We start from the raw sequence: 14,660 nt of genomic DNA, 5'->3' as shown, positions 1-14,660 counted from the left end.
AAACGGCACCCTTTATGTTGACCAGTCCCGACCCTTTCTTTTGAATTAGTAGGTACACTCTACAGGCAGCAGCAGATCGTGATGCCCAATGTCATTCCAACTCCACCAAACGGACAATATAACGTTCGTGGACGTCAGTGTGGGCTCTGCAACACACTGTTGAGCTTTACCGCACTTCGACCGCGACATTTTTCGCACATTGCCCACTTTTCATCATTGATGATCAACTGCTTCAGAAATGGCTCGAGATATTTTTCAGTAGAGACTCACATATGGAAATTCGATTGAAAAAATATTCTTGAGACAGATCATGCAGCACCCAAATGTCAAGATTCTTTTGTAGATAGCTTTCTCCAAATAATTTAACACTGTTTTGTGATGGATGTTCAGGTCATGAAGGATGTCATGGTTGCGTACATGTCGGTCGTCTTGGTCGACTTTTGCCAGATTATCATTCACTTTTTCACTTTCAGGAGCAACTTGGACATCGAAATTTCCAAAACGAAACCTACTGAACCATCTTTTGGCTTTGCTTTCGATAATCTATCACGCCCATAAATATTACAAATTTCTTGGTGAACATACGCAGCATTTACGCCTTTATCGAAATCAACTTGTAAAATGTATCGCGATTGTGCGGAGAATTCACTCATCTTCACGTCGATATACCATGTTACTCTGATTATAAGAGTTTCTTTTCTTTTCTTTTCTTTCTTTCTTTTTTTCTTTTTTTTTTTTTTTTTTTTGACAGATATTAGATTCAACTCAGCTGTCAAATGATATTATACCTGTTCCTCTGCGACTTATATACCCTGAGATGTAGAACACTAACCTCATCTCGTCTTCAAGAAGCTGAATACATTTTAGGCTGATATTTTTGGATAGAGTTTCTGGGAATATTTGATAACGCGATACATCAAATTTGAGGTCATGATTTGTTCTTTAATTGAAAACAGGTGATTTTAAGTAAATTACGGGTGCTAAATCATTATATGAAGTCCGTTTTCTGTGGAAAGAAGTTCAAATAGAGTCCAAAAAACATAAGGACACATGGCATCCTATGTTTTGGAAGTAGTGCACCATATCACTAGCAATAGTTTCATAATTTGGTACTTTAATATACCAAGATAATTAGAACACAGTAACTTGATTGCTTAATATGCTTTCTTTTCTATACCATTGGGACGAATGGATAAGTATTAATAATATGGAGCAGCACTGTCACTAGACGTATCTTGTACGAATCATTAAACAATAGCTATTCTGCTGGATCGTGTTCGTGGTCGAACTCCTGAAATAAACCATTACCATTGTTACAAAGGCAATTTTACTAATAAAAAGTATTTCAAAAAAGCTTATTCGAACATACAACACATGCAAAATACAGCTACATTTTTTATTTAAACTATCTTCATTGGTTAAAATGAAGTCATAAATGATATGAAATATTAGCCAACTAAAAACATTTTTGTTCTTATTTAGATCAGAATTCTTAAGAAATCAATTTGATGCGAAGTAAAATTGATGTGGTTCAATAGAATCGATCTCTATTGAATAAGAAGACATGATAAAATTATTATCCAATCAAAAAAAAATAGTTAATTATATCTATAGTTCATAATTCATATAAAGAACAAATTCATATACTTCGAAGTGTTACGGTGTTACTGTTCGTAGTATTTCAAAGAATTGTCTATCACTGCCAAAGTATCTACTTGTTTAGGAGATTTGAATAACCAAGATACAGAAAAAGTTCATTAGTGTGTGTCATTTAGAATTAGTGTTGTAAATAAAAAAAACCGTTCGTATTTTTTCAGAAATGTACGTTTTTATTAGAAAAAAAACATTGCCTCTCGTTTTTTTCTAAATTTCGTTTTTTTTTTTTTTCAAATAGTCATTTGTAATGCATCTTACGTCTATTTAAGTATAAAATATTTTTATGTAGGTGTAATTATCGTAAAATGCAACATAAATTAAACGCTAGATATTGATACGCTACAAATATTTTACAATTTATATGAATAGCATACTTACTATCAATTCGGATTTCAGCAGTTTTCATCAATATAAACTTAGAAATAAAAGTAGAAATGAAATTTTGTTTTTCCGTGAAAGCAGGTCTTTAATAAGTATAAAAATAATGTCACGAACAGTATAAAATTCAAATAACTTGCCTTAAGGTAAAAGCTAATACTAATTTGCCTACTAGTATTTTTCTAAATATAATATATAAATAATTTGTCAACTAGATATGTATGTATGCAGAGCCGGCTCTACCATATGTGCAACATGTGCATTTGCATGGAGCGTCAAGTTTGGAGGGTCCGGCAAAATCTGTTGTAAGTATATTATTTAAATTAAATATTTCTTGTTGGAAACAGACTTCATGATGATGGTAGTCACATTTACTAAGCTGACCTAATATTTGAAAACTACATTCATAAATTATGTTTAGGTCGCATTAGTTTAAGGTCACAGGGACAATGCTGAAGCAAATGGTCAGATAAATCCCAGCACAAATTGCTTGATTGTTGTCAAATGCAAGAACTCAATTCTCGAATAGTAGCGAATATCTGTTCCATTTAGTTAGTTGTCACAGTTTTGATATGACAACAAATCGTGTTTTTGTCACATACAAATTCCTTATCATTGAGAATAGAAATAAGTTTTTTAAAAAAAAAAAAAGTTAACAGATGTAGAAGAAATAAAGATAAAAGAGCTAGTTGCACTGCAATTGCAAACTGATACATTGAGATTGAAGCTCGATATTGAATTCTGCAAATAGGATTATCATCTTTCCTCTGCAGGTGTGTTTCCTTTATCTCTCACTAACATTACAGATTAATATTTAAAGAAAAAACAGACACAAGGAGATTTTACTTTTAGTAAGTATTTAAGCCTTTCTGAGTGCGACTGCACTTACCCTTCCCTTCATTGTTCATGCTGAAGTAGCATACTTAAAATCGTGAGTTTTAAGATTTGTTCTTTCAGGAGAAAGGGGAAGGCGGCAAATTATGCCATTGCACGGGGCGACAAATTGCCTAGGGCTGGCCTTGATTCAATTTAAAGTAATGCAGGGTAATGAGGTAATGCAGGGTGTTTCAAAATGAATATTAGAGTTTTGAAACTTTGTAGTATATATTACAATTAACTTACAATTATAAATATTATCAAATAAAAGAGCAACTCAAACAGTTTTGTACGCACTTATGCACATGCAGTGTTTCCTCTGTCTGCCGTTAGAAAGAGCTAGTAGCAAAGATGAAGACTAGAGAGCAGAAAGCTGTTTGTGTTTTAATAAAGACTGAAGCTGTAGTTACAGTGCAACCGTCTGCGTGAAGAATATTAAGGAAACGCTTGCAACTACATCCTTATCGTTTGCAATTGCTAAAGGTAGAAAGCCTACAGACTACGGTTTACGTGCCAATTTCGCAAATGAAATATTGCTGCATAACAATGAAGATTTTCTAGATCGTGTCGTCTTCAGTGATAAATCGTCATTTTACCTAAGAGCTAATTTGAATACTCATAATGTTCGCATCTGGCGGTCAGCAAATCCTCAGGAGATGGTACAGTTGAAACGGGACTCCCCTAAATTGAATGTGTTTTGTGCCATATGGTGGAAAGTTTATGGTCCTTTCTCGCCTATCGACTAGATGTGTGCCGTGTGACGAATGAAGCTCACATCGAACGCTTGTAGCAAGGACTGTTTGAGGTGCTCTTTTATTGATGTATTGTTTATAATTGTACGTACAATGTAATAAGTACTACGTAGACTTAAAGCCCCGATATTCATTTTGAAACACCCTGCATTTCTCACCAACAGTATTGGAACTAATAGACAAAATTTTCCTTATAAAGTTATTGTTTACAACAACGATATTATTACTAGTCGAGACTATAACTACTACAACAACACCAGTTAGTAGTCAAAAAAATGTAATCAAATGTACACTCGAAACCCTTTTGGACCCAGGTGGCCAAAGTGGCACACACAGGTGTGTCACTTTTTTAATCCGCTCCTCCGTGGTCACTAATTAAAATATCGAGATATTATTTTTGCAAAATATGGTTGGAGCATAGTTTATCATATTAATTTATTTTTCTTCTCGGGCTCGAATTTCCTTCTCAAATTTCAGCCCAGTTACAAATTCGAGAATTTTCGAATTTCCTTTACTTCTTTTTTCCTTGTAGCTTCCTTCATTGTAGAGAGACCTCCTTAAGACTTGCCAGGTAGATACCTCGGATGGATACCTAATTGATATTAATTGGACGGGCCTGCGCGCAGTGTTACCAATTAGGTAAATTAAAACTTCCCTGAATGTAGTCAAAAAATTCGAAATTTTTTTTATAAATCCGTATCTATACGTCCGAGTGCAAGTCAACCTACGCCAGTCGAACATTTGTCCTTACTGAACAAACGCAGGAACAGATCATTACAATCAAGGAATTAGAGGGCGCACGGAAAATTCGTATTTAGGTTCTAACCCTTGATTTTTCTAGTTTTTCCCTACTTTTCTGTTTACCGAAAGATATTTTTGGTAATTAGAAACTTTGTTCCTTAAATATCGGCATGATACTTGTAGGATATATTAGTGATGTACCAATGTTTAATTTAAGATAGTTTGCGTCTGTCTGGTAGCAGTGTTGCCAGCTACAAAAATTTTAATTCCAGATTTTAGGGGGAAATTTTGGGAAAATTATTTGTTTTGTCTATTATTTCCATCTTGTTCACTACACCGGAACAAACGTATCTAAAAGTCTCGTCTTTGCCCTACACAACGCACTATAGAAAGTTTTAATAGGATAATTAGGGGAAGTACAGTTGAGGTTTACAGTAGACTTTGTTCTCTAAGTTGAAAGATAACTGTGATTTTTTTTTATAGGTAGAATGATATATATTTTATTGACACGCTTACTTTATTAGATATCATCACAATACTTGTAGGATATATTAGAGGGATACCAGAGCTTATTTTAAGATAATTTGTGTGTGTCTGATAGCAGTGTTGTTTTAATTCCAGATTTTAGGTGAAAATTTTGAAAAATTCAATTTTTGTCTCTATTATTTCCCTCTTGTTGGTTACATTCAAACAAACGTACCAGTGCCTATAAGCCTCGTCATTAGACTACACAGCGCACCATAAAATGTTTCACTCGAGTAATTAGAGAAAGTACAGTTGAGGTTTACAGTAAACCATGTTCTGTAAATGAGAATATAATGGTGAATTTCTGAGGTAGAATGAGATATTAAAAAAAAAAAAAAATCATACTTACTTTGTTAGATATCGCCATGATACTTGTAGGATATATTCTTGGAGTACCAAGGTTTATCTTCAGAAAGTTTTTGTCTGTCTGATGGCAGTGTTTCCAGCCAAAACAATTAATTCCAGATTTTAGGTGAAAATTTCGGAAAACTTCCCTTTTTCCTCTGTTATTTCCCTCTTGCTGGCTACATTGAAAGAAACGTACTACCACCTGAAAGCTTCCTCTTTGGCCTACAGAACGCACCATAAAAAGTTTCAATAGGATAATTAGAGAAGCTGTAGTCCTGGCTTATCTGTTGATTTTTGCTTCTGAGGCGTAAAAGTGTCAAAATTTCATGTGTATGATGAAAGAGAATTTTTTGTTTTTGTCTTCGAATGGAAGCCAGCGACTTCAGAATTTCACTGTACCTTGTCAACACACCAAAGAATTTTTTTTATGTGACTTGAATTCATATGGCAGCAGTGGTGCTAGATACAAAAAAAAAAAAAAAAAAAATGAAATTCGGTAAGGGAATTTTTTTTTTTTTGTAAATTTTCAACCCTACATTTCCCTTAATAATTTCCCACCTGTTGGCAAGACTCCAATGTGACTTACACCAAAAAATAGCCACATCCATTTTCTAAAAAAACAAGGCTTTAACCATATCAATCGAGTAAACGGTTTTTGAGCAATAATTCACTAACTGAAAATGTAGGAAAATGCCAAAAATTACCTGGGTCCGAAAAGAATAATCACACAATTTTGCTAGTATATAGGTACAAAGAAACAAACGATTTGTAAGTTACGAGGGCTTCAACTCAAGTTCTGTTGATTATTTCAATAATCTGCAACATAAATCAATAAATAATAGTTGCCAGAAAAAAAACAGACATTTGAAAAAAAACATGAAAAAGAACGGTTTTTTATTGAAAAAAACTTCACAGAAAAAAAACCGTTTTTTTACAACACTATTTAGAATGTAACGTTAGATATATTATACTACACGCAGAAGTTGTAAATACAAAACTCGGGGAAAGATTTTTTTCAAGATGGAAATGGGGTGAACTCGGTACGGTTACGCAAATGAAAATGTTTTTGGCACAAATCACAATGTATAGTTAGTCGTTTATATATATGTTCATATGTTTTTTAAAATTATCATCTATTTATAAAATTAACGGAAGTTAATCATCATCTATTTATTAAAAGAAGTATGAATTCTGATTTTGAAGCATAACATAACGCTTCAGCGAGAATAAAGCCTATGGCCATGATATCAATGTTTGTTCAAATATGTCTTCCAAGTATTACTGTGGTATAAAAATATCATTCGTTGATAAATATTTAAACTGTATGATATGTATGCTTAATATCAATAATAATAACAAATTTAGAAAACCAAGTCTGGGCAGAATAATATGAATATATTTTATAATTAACAGTATACCAAATTAAAATTCTATATCTTTATGTGGTTAATATGTACAGCACATGTCTAACCTCTTTGGTTAAATTTATACAGGTCCAAAATAAGTATTTTAAGATAGAGAATTTAAGACAAAAAACTCCTATTCAAACGCCACGCCTTCTTGAACAAGTAAGAAATCACAGTAATTACATATGGTGTTTATTGTGTCGACGTAACCTGCCCTTTGTGTATCACAGCGAAAATATTCATTCTAATCTGAGGATCTGCTCGGTAAGGTTTCAGCTCCCTGCTTGATTATGAAACGGACAATGGGATTATTTGCAAGAGCGTTGGAAAATTTCTTGGAGCGTTGTCGCACGTTTATCGAGGTTCGTAGTCAAAACTTGCTACACGCAGGCAGAATGTTTTTACGTAGAATATAGCATTGATTTATTTTTCTAATAAAAAAAATTAAGTAAGCAATTAGATGTAATTTTATGCGAGAAGCAACCAGTTACATCGACATTATAAGCACAATATTTATTCCAGCTTCTTGTTCGAGATGGCGTGGCGCTTGAAATAGCGTTTCCGAACTTAGGTTCCCAATTTCAAAGTATTTTTATTTAACCCTTCTACCATCTGTATAAATTTGAATCGAGGATAGAGACACCTTTAAGGGTTAATGACCTATACCGAGAAACTTCAAGAGGTAATTCGTTACTTCAAAGTAAGAAAAGGGTTCATACGATTTGTGAGAAAAAGTGCATGGTTTCAGAGCTAGGGTCGTACAGAAACGTGGAAAATATAAATTGCTGCATGCGTTATTTCGAATGCGAGGAACCATGGAGTGGTGGTCTATATCAACGAAAAGGAAGTTACACGTACGCTATACAGAAATGCATATTTCCGCAATGTGCAATAGTGTGCAGGGGACTTACTCTATGCATAATTCGCAGAAATGCTCCCAACAGAATTCACAGATATGCACGCACTTAAAGGTGAGTCCAACGTAGGCAAGAGTAAACTTTGACAGCAGTGAGTACGGAATGCGCCGATAGAAAGTCAGAAGTGTTAGAAACCGCAGCTCCTCTTGTTCTGAATAACGCATGCTGCGATATATTTTTCCCGCTGTGGAGAGCCCTAGCTCCGAAAATTAGAATTATGATTTCGATTTCTGGCTTTCGGCAGTTATGGCCATGTCACCCCATCACCTATGAGGGATGACGCCCCTCGGCGATCACAGTACCCGGGGAAGTGGGGAGGAAGAAGGGGCGGCCTGAGATCATTATGTTAGGTGCCATCCCCACATTTGCCTGATCTGAATGAGGCAAACCTAAAAAATTCCCACTTGAGATGGCTGCCATGAAAAGCATTTTTACATTTTATAAGACTGAGTGTCCCCACCGGGAATCTAATTTGAGACCGTTCGTACCAAAGGCGAATGCGATAGCGTTTGAGCTACGAGGGCCACAGGCGTAGCGAAGAATTTTCGACATAGCCACATCAACATTTCTCTTATTCTGATGTGAGGATTCACATCTTAAAATTAGTCTGTATAGTCCATTAACTCTCTCTTTTTTCTCTCCACGTAAGCGCTTAGAGGATAAAGGTGTTATGTAACAAATTGAATATAACAGGAAAATTCTTTCACAACTTTGTCGGTTAACATACCGCCTTCATCGTTTCTAAATATCTGCACTCAGACAAGGATTCACTAAGTTATGTGTAGCATGATTAATATTTAACACGTGCATGAACCGCCAGAATGCAACGTTTCTAAAAATGTAAAATAACACTTTTAGCCTCTATAATATACTTCCTTCCCGCTGACTGATATCGACCCACTTGAGAAGCCTAAAAGAAATCATACCTTTTTTTGAAAATATCTTTTAAGATACGGCAAATTCCCCTATGTTCTTAACCGACTTTAATCCCGAGTTATGGAGACGACTGGAATACTTGAAGAAAATACACTCCATGTATTGCATCAAAACCGAGAAGGTTTTTCCTAGCCATCATGGGGGATTCTTTTTGTGCCAGATTATAAGCGGACGCTCCCAAACAGGGTTTTATTTACTCCCATTTTGCTCTTTATCTTTTTTTAACGATTTCAGCTCAAAATAAGGAGGAAAGTGTTTAAGAAAATACATGTTGAATTACATTAAAACAAAGTAATTTTAATACAATACTTGAATATATCTTTTTATCACATTATGTAGAAAACTGTAACGAGACATAGCTTTTATTTCCATTCATTCTCTTTTTCGCATCATTTCAGCCAGAAACGATAATCTTATTTTCTAATTTGCAAACCAAACACTAACATCGGTTAACTTTTACGAAAATTAGCGCGGAACACAGAAGACAGAAAGATGGAGTGACACATTGGCTTTACTGAGACTTCCATTAAAAAAAAAAAAAAAAAAAAAATCTACTTCTATGGAATAGGATGTATTTTCCTCTGAGGTTTCCAGTTATCCCTATTGCTAGAAGTTAAAATTACCCAGAAATATGGATGAATTTACCTCAGTCCAGATATTTAATACAGTATTCTAAAGCATCTTGAATAACATTTATTTGGTTTTGGTGCAAATTATTTATACTTTTTCATAGGCTTCTCAGTTTGAGCATAAAATCTTTTAAAAATCGTAGGGAATTTACCTCTGCCCTGATTTTAAAAAAGAAAAAGTTTCGTGAAACTGCAAAGAAACAATTTCAATTTTTATGACTGTGTGTTTTGTTTGAGATACCCTCTAATTGAGGATAAAATTGCAGATGATGAGTGATCACCTTAGTCTTAGAAGGCACATGTTTAACTATAATTTTCCCAAATAATGCAAATTTCCATAAAACGTGTCTTTATTGAGTTTTCTCAATTGGGTCAGTTAGTTAGATGACATGAGCAGGGCAAGGGGTGAATTCCCCCACCCTTACTTTGAAAGTGTTTCGGGATAAGTTCCTTTAAAAAAAATGTAATGAAATATGACGTTACTTTTTCGGGATATTGAAGTGTTATTCTTATTGGTTAAGGCATAATTTATTCAAGAATAAGATGACTAAAACCTCCAATTAAAAAGGAAATCGTTTCTACACTGTACATCATCACTTATTATTACTAATGACTAAGTCAGAATAATCTTCCAAATTTCACTAAGTATTCCATTTCAATGGCACGGAAGCAGACAGAGATTACACACACGCATTAAACAACTGAAAAAGTTTTTTTCTGACTTCATATATGTGTTCAATGTGTTATTCATATGTTATACGACACAAATCAAGTCTAGCATTTAAGTTTATTTAAAACCTTTTAAGAGATCAGGATCAACTTCTGCCTCAGCTGAAGTGATGCCCTCACGTAATTCAACCAATCTCGTAGGATGTGATTATACAAAATCTAAATTCTTTTTAAATCTCATAGGAACAAATTATCGTGGACAATCTGAGAATCGTGGTGCCATTTAATGATTGTTGATCTTCTATCTTTGCACGTCCAATCCAGCATTTAGGAACTCTCCCATTAAGGTAGTCAGTATTTGGTGATTGTAGGAAATCGCATAAACGACATTTAATTTTGGAGAATCCTGTTCATGTTGCCAAACAGCATGTAGTTTCTCAGTGCTACAAAGCCGCATATTGTGTCTCTTCATTTTGTCTGAAAAGTTGAATGGTGATGCTTCACTAAAGATTAACTTTTCTGGTAATCTATCCTCATCCATGCACGGTTATAATTTTTCACAAAAAGATGTCCTGATTCCAGAGCTTGCATTAACACTAGACGATAATGTTTCAAGATGAAACATTTCTGCAACATTCGCCTGAAAGTTTCCGTTGGAATGCCGAGGTGTCGTCTGCCCGTTGCGTAAAATTTTGGAGACTCTACTCGTAGGCTGCCTCAGTTTCACTGCATCTTCCCGCACTGAAAAATGGCTGATGGATTTTCCCTTATTAAAGCTAATTTTTAAAAAAATGTCAGCTACCATTTTGTCAGACGGAGGAGTTAACCTCAAATCTTGAACGGAACTGTCGTTGCACAAACATGCTAGATATTTTTATATGAAAATCTATAATATAGAACACATTCTGTTGCCAGTCACAGTCTTTGTTGATTTTGACCAAACTGTCGCTTGGTTGGCGCCAGCATAACTTCGACTTTCCAATACATAGGCAAAATGTGAACATGTATATCTACAATTGCAAGTTTTTTTTTTCTTTTTAACATTTAGAATAACAATTGAACGCAATCGAGAACATCATTATGGCTTATGCTGTTTAATTCGTTTATTATGTTCTTTATATGTTTTAAAAAGCTTATTAATTCTGTTTGTTTACTTTCAGAAATCAAGAAAGTCATGTAACTAAATTAAACAATACGAAATCTAGAGCTAATGAGTCAAATAATGAGGATCTTTCAGCTAACAAGGTTTCTGTCGATGATCAGATGTTTGAGAGAATAGTTACAGTAAACCAGGATATTAAGTCTGTTTCTGAAAAGCATGGTATAAAGAATATTTATCATTGTAAGAAATGTAACAAAGAATTTCGAAACAGACGTGCTCTGCTTACGCATCAGATGCATCACAATAAAGATTTTCCATACGGAAAGAAAAGAAAAAGAATATACTCTCGTTTATTAAAGAAAGATTTGCGTGTAGGTAGAAACGTGTGCACGATTAATTCAGTAATTGGGAATAAAGATAACCTAGTTTGTCAAATCTATAATGAAGTTTTTTCTGCTCAGGACGACTTGGATGCGCACACACCCATTCATAATAGTGAAAATCCGAATCAGTGTTCAGTATGTAAGCAGTCGTTTCGTTTCGTTTCACATTTAATTTCTCATTTACGTATTCACATAGATGCGGAAAAGAATGAAGAGAAATCAACAAAGTATCATATATGTGGAAAACTTTTGGCTTCCGTTAATAGTTTGAAATCACATATGTCCGTCCATGAGAAGGAAAAACGTTACAAGTGTTCAGTATGCGGGAAGAAATTCCGCTTCTTATCTCGATTATCTATGCATTTACGCATTCACAATGACGAAAGACCTTACCAATGTTCAGTATGCGAGAAAAAGTTCCGCCATTTTCGCGATTTAAAAAATCACAAACTCATTCACACTGGCGAAAAACCTTATCAGTGTTCAATATGCGATAAGAGGTTCCGCCAATATGGTACTTTGTCTCTTCACTTACGTTTACACACTGGTGAAAATCCCTACAAATGCACAGAATGTTTAAAAGCTTTTGTTTACAGTTCATTTCTTAAGAAGCATCTGAAAACTACGCACAAAGGAATAGCATAACATTAGCAGCAGCTCTTTAGATTGTATGATTTGGCAACCATATTTATTGTCTGTATTAGTGTAAGATAGAATTTGGTTTAATTTCTAACCTACATACTTTTTATATTTAATCACAATAATTAGAAGTTTGTAGTAACATGCATTTTTTTAAATTTCGTTTATTATTTCATCTGTTAAATTTTTAGTGTCATTTTTTAAATTAAATTTTTTAGTGTCATAGTTAATTAAATTTTAGCATAATTTAATTTTTTAGTATCAAAGTTATCTATGAAGTATTTTTCTCTGGCAGTTCTAAACTATTACCACTTGCATAAATTTTCCCATGTCTTTGCCTGAAATTATTGTGTGAGATACACGTCAAATATTTATTATGTGAAAAGACACATAAAAATAACTTTCAATTTTGTCCTCCCACTGTCGTAGTACACATACTTGTAATAGAAATAATGAAACTTTTTTATTATCTTTTTTAACATAGAATGTAGATTTGTAAATCATATTTATATTACATATTAGTTTTATGCGTACTTTTATGGATTCATACGAGCATCTGACTATAAAAATTTTCATCTTTTATTAGTCACCGTTCTTTTTTTTTTTTTTTTTTTTAATTGATTGATTCTTTGATTGCATTCGTAGAATCAATACATTTGTTTACGAATATGATCATGTAAGGTTATAAGTACGTACATATAAATAAAAAAAACATAGTTATTAAACTTAATTTTTAAAGATAACTTTTCGTTTATTGATACAATATATATTAACAGAAATGTCATATCTTGCAAGCAAGAACGTAACGAACCAGTGGCTTTCATTAATTAAAAAAATGCAAATGGGATCACTAAGTGAGTAATACCTGTAAAAAAACCTGACATACACATGAAGGATATAACAGTCGTTGGTTCTTTGGTTCCAATTAGGACTGAGAGTGGTATGAGAATGTATCAACAATTGCAGGATGATGTAATAAGAATTATATTAAATGATATAATAACAAAATAATAGATTTATTAAGTGACTGGAGACAGGGCCACTAAATTTTCCTTTTATTTAAAATTTGTCTGATGTCCCAAACTGTAGTGTGCGAAATTTTGTATATTGTTTTAACTTTAATATCTGTGTTTCAATGTTTTGTTGTAATGTTTAAGCTTCGATTAAGTGTTGTAATGTTTGCAATATTATAATGTTTTCCAAGGGATAACTATAAAAATATGGTTGACTTGTTTGAAAATTCATGTCCTCGCGGAATATTTATATCCATGGCAAAACTAAAATAACGATAATAATAATTAAGTATGTATTTATTGTTGGGTTCTAACTCTTCAAATACCGAGTGTTACTCAATTAACTGGGTCACTATACAAGTAAATACTACTGAACATAAAGCTTCAATTCTTTTTCTATCTATCTTTAATATCCCAATAAACTTCAGGTACTAATCTGTACCCTATCGCAACCACTAAGGTTAAACAACATTTTTCTACAAGCGTATTTGTTGTAGCACATTATTCTACCACTTCCGCAATCAATCTACTATATTTAATACACTCTCTATTACTATAACTTCAGCCGCTTTTGGCTCTTATTCCCTTTAACCACATCAGCCTCTTCTGGCTCAAATCCTAACATCTACAAGGGTTTCAGTATAAACTTCATACATATAATAAACACATTTTAGTAACGCGATTCACTTGTTTCCGCAATTACTACTCTACTCACTCAATACTTTTTCCAACTAAACATGGAAAACACTGTCCGATTAAGTACATTCCCAATATTTTCCCGAGTATCGACACAAACAAACTGATAACCCAAACAACCTCCCGAGCATTACCAAAAAGAAATAAAATCGAACTTCAACATTGTTTTACTGCCTCTCCTTAGAGTTTCTTCGTCCTTTCTTCTTCAGGCTTCTTATCTCCTCTAAGCTTCCCAACCGATGTTCCATCTTCATAATCTTGTCACTCATTTCTTGGATCTCTTTCTCCCTAGACAAACTCTAGGAACATACAATGTAATACCTCCTGTTTTTGTTTAAATATCTGCTCCTTTTCCTTCTCTCCATATCGTTTAAACCTTCTAGATGTTTTGTTCCCTCTTTGTTTCCAATCCTCCGCTATTGTTTCGACTTTTAAGATGGCTGACAATAATTAATGATTAGATCATACTTTAGCCTCGAAGTACAGAATGCTGCAAAAATATACCTCCATAGCACACAATTTAAATTATATTTGCTAGTATAATTAATTTACAAATAAGAAGAATTTGGAATTAATTGCTAGATTTTTTCTAAATATGTTAACGTGCGAAGGTATATTAGTCTTGATTCCGAGCCAGCCAGTGTCCATTGCAGGTCCTTTTTGTTAGATGAGTATCTGTAACAATAGAATATTACCTGCGTACAAATTTGGAAAACTTAGTATGAGTTTCATTTTGAACTCCGATTTCTTTCTTAATGAAAGTCAATCTATAGAAATAAAAATGAATGTATAGTAGCCCATTCTTCCTAGACTACTGTGCTGATCTTAATGATTTTTGGTACGAGTAAACCAAAGCCCAACTTAAGTTTCCATCCAGCTAGTTTTTCCTAGAAAACAAACAAATGCTCCTAGAAACAGCACTCCAATGCTCACTGCGGTAGTCGATCTGTTTACGATAGTACCTTTCCCTTATACGCGACGCGAGCTAATGACG

General features: G+C 33.7%; 2 protein-coding genes across 3 annotated transcripts in view; both read left to right on the top strand.

Annotated features, from left to right (window-relative positions):
• LOC145680688 (uncharacterized) overlaps positions 1–14,660 on the top strand; it is a 216,430-nt gene that overhangs the window by 153,717 nt on the left and 48,053 nt on the right. The gene's annotated exons all lie outside the window — the stretch shown is intronic.
• On the top strand, positions 2,257–12,506 carry LOC145680689 (uncharacterized). The gene is made up of 2 exons (XM_081751586.1): positions 2,257–2,339; positions 10,994–12,506. Exons 1-2 carry the CDS (start codon positions 2,260–2,262, stop codon positions 11,961–11,963), a joined length of 1,050 nt encoding a protein of 349 aa, XP_081607712.1. The 5' UTR covers positions 2,257–2,259; the 3' UTR covers positions 11,964–12,506.

This window comes from Thermobia domestica, chromosome 3, assembly GCF_964235325.1.
Source record: "Thermobia domestica chromosome 3, izTheDome1.hap1.1, whole genome shotgun sequence".
Lineage (NCBI taxonomy): Eukaryota > Metazoa > Arthropoda > Insecta > Zygentoma > Lepismatidae > Thermobia > Thermobia domestica.
The sequence above is the reverse complement of the archived record's forward strand: the minus strand, read 5'-3'. Positions and strand labels throughout refer to the sequence as shown.

What these genes read in the sequence shown, in the direction of transcription:
- LOC145680689 (XM_081751586.1), top strand. Translation starts at nt 2,260, where the DNA reads ATGCAGAGCCGGCTCTACCATATGTGCAACATGTGCATTTGCATGGAG. An exon ending in AGGGTCCGGCAAAATCTGTT is followed by an intron (nt 2,340 to 10,993) that starts GTAAGTATATTA and finishes GTTTACTTTCAG; the next exon opens with AAATCAAGAAAGTCATGTAA.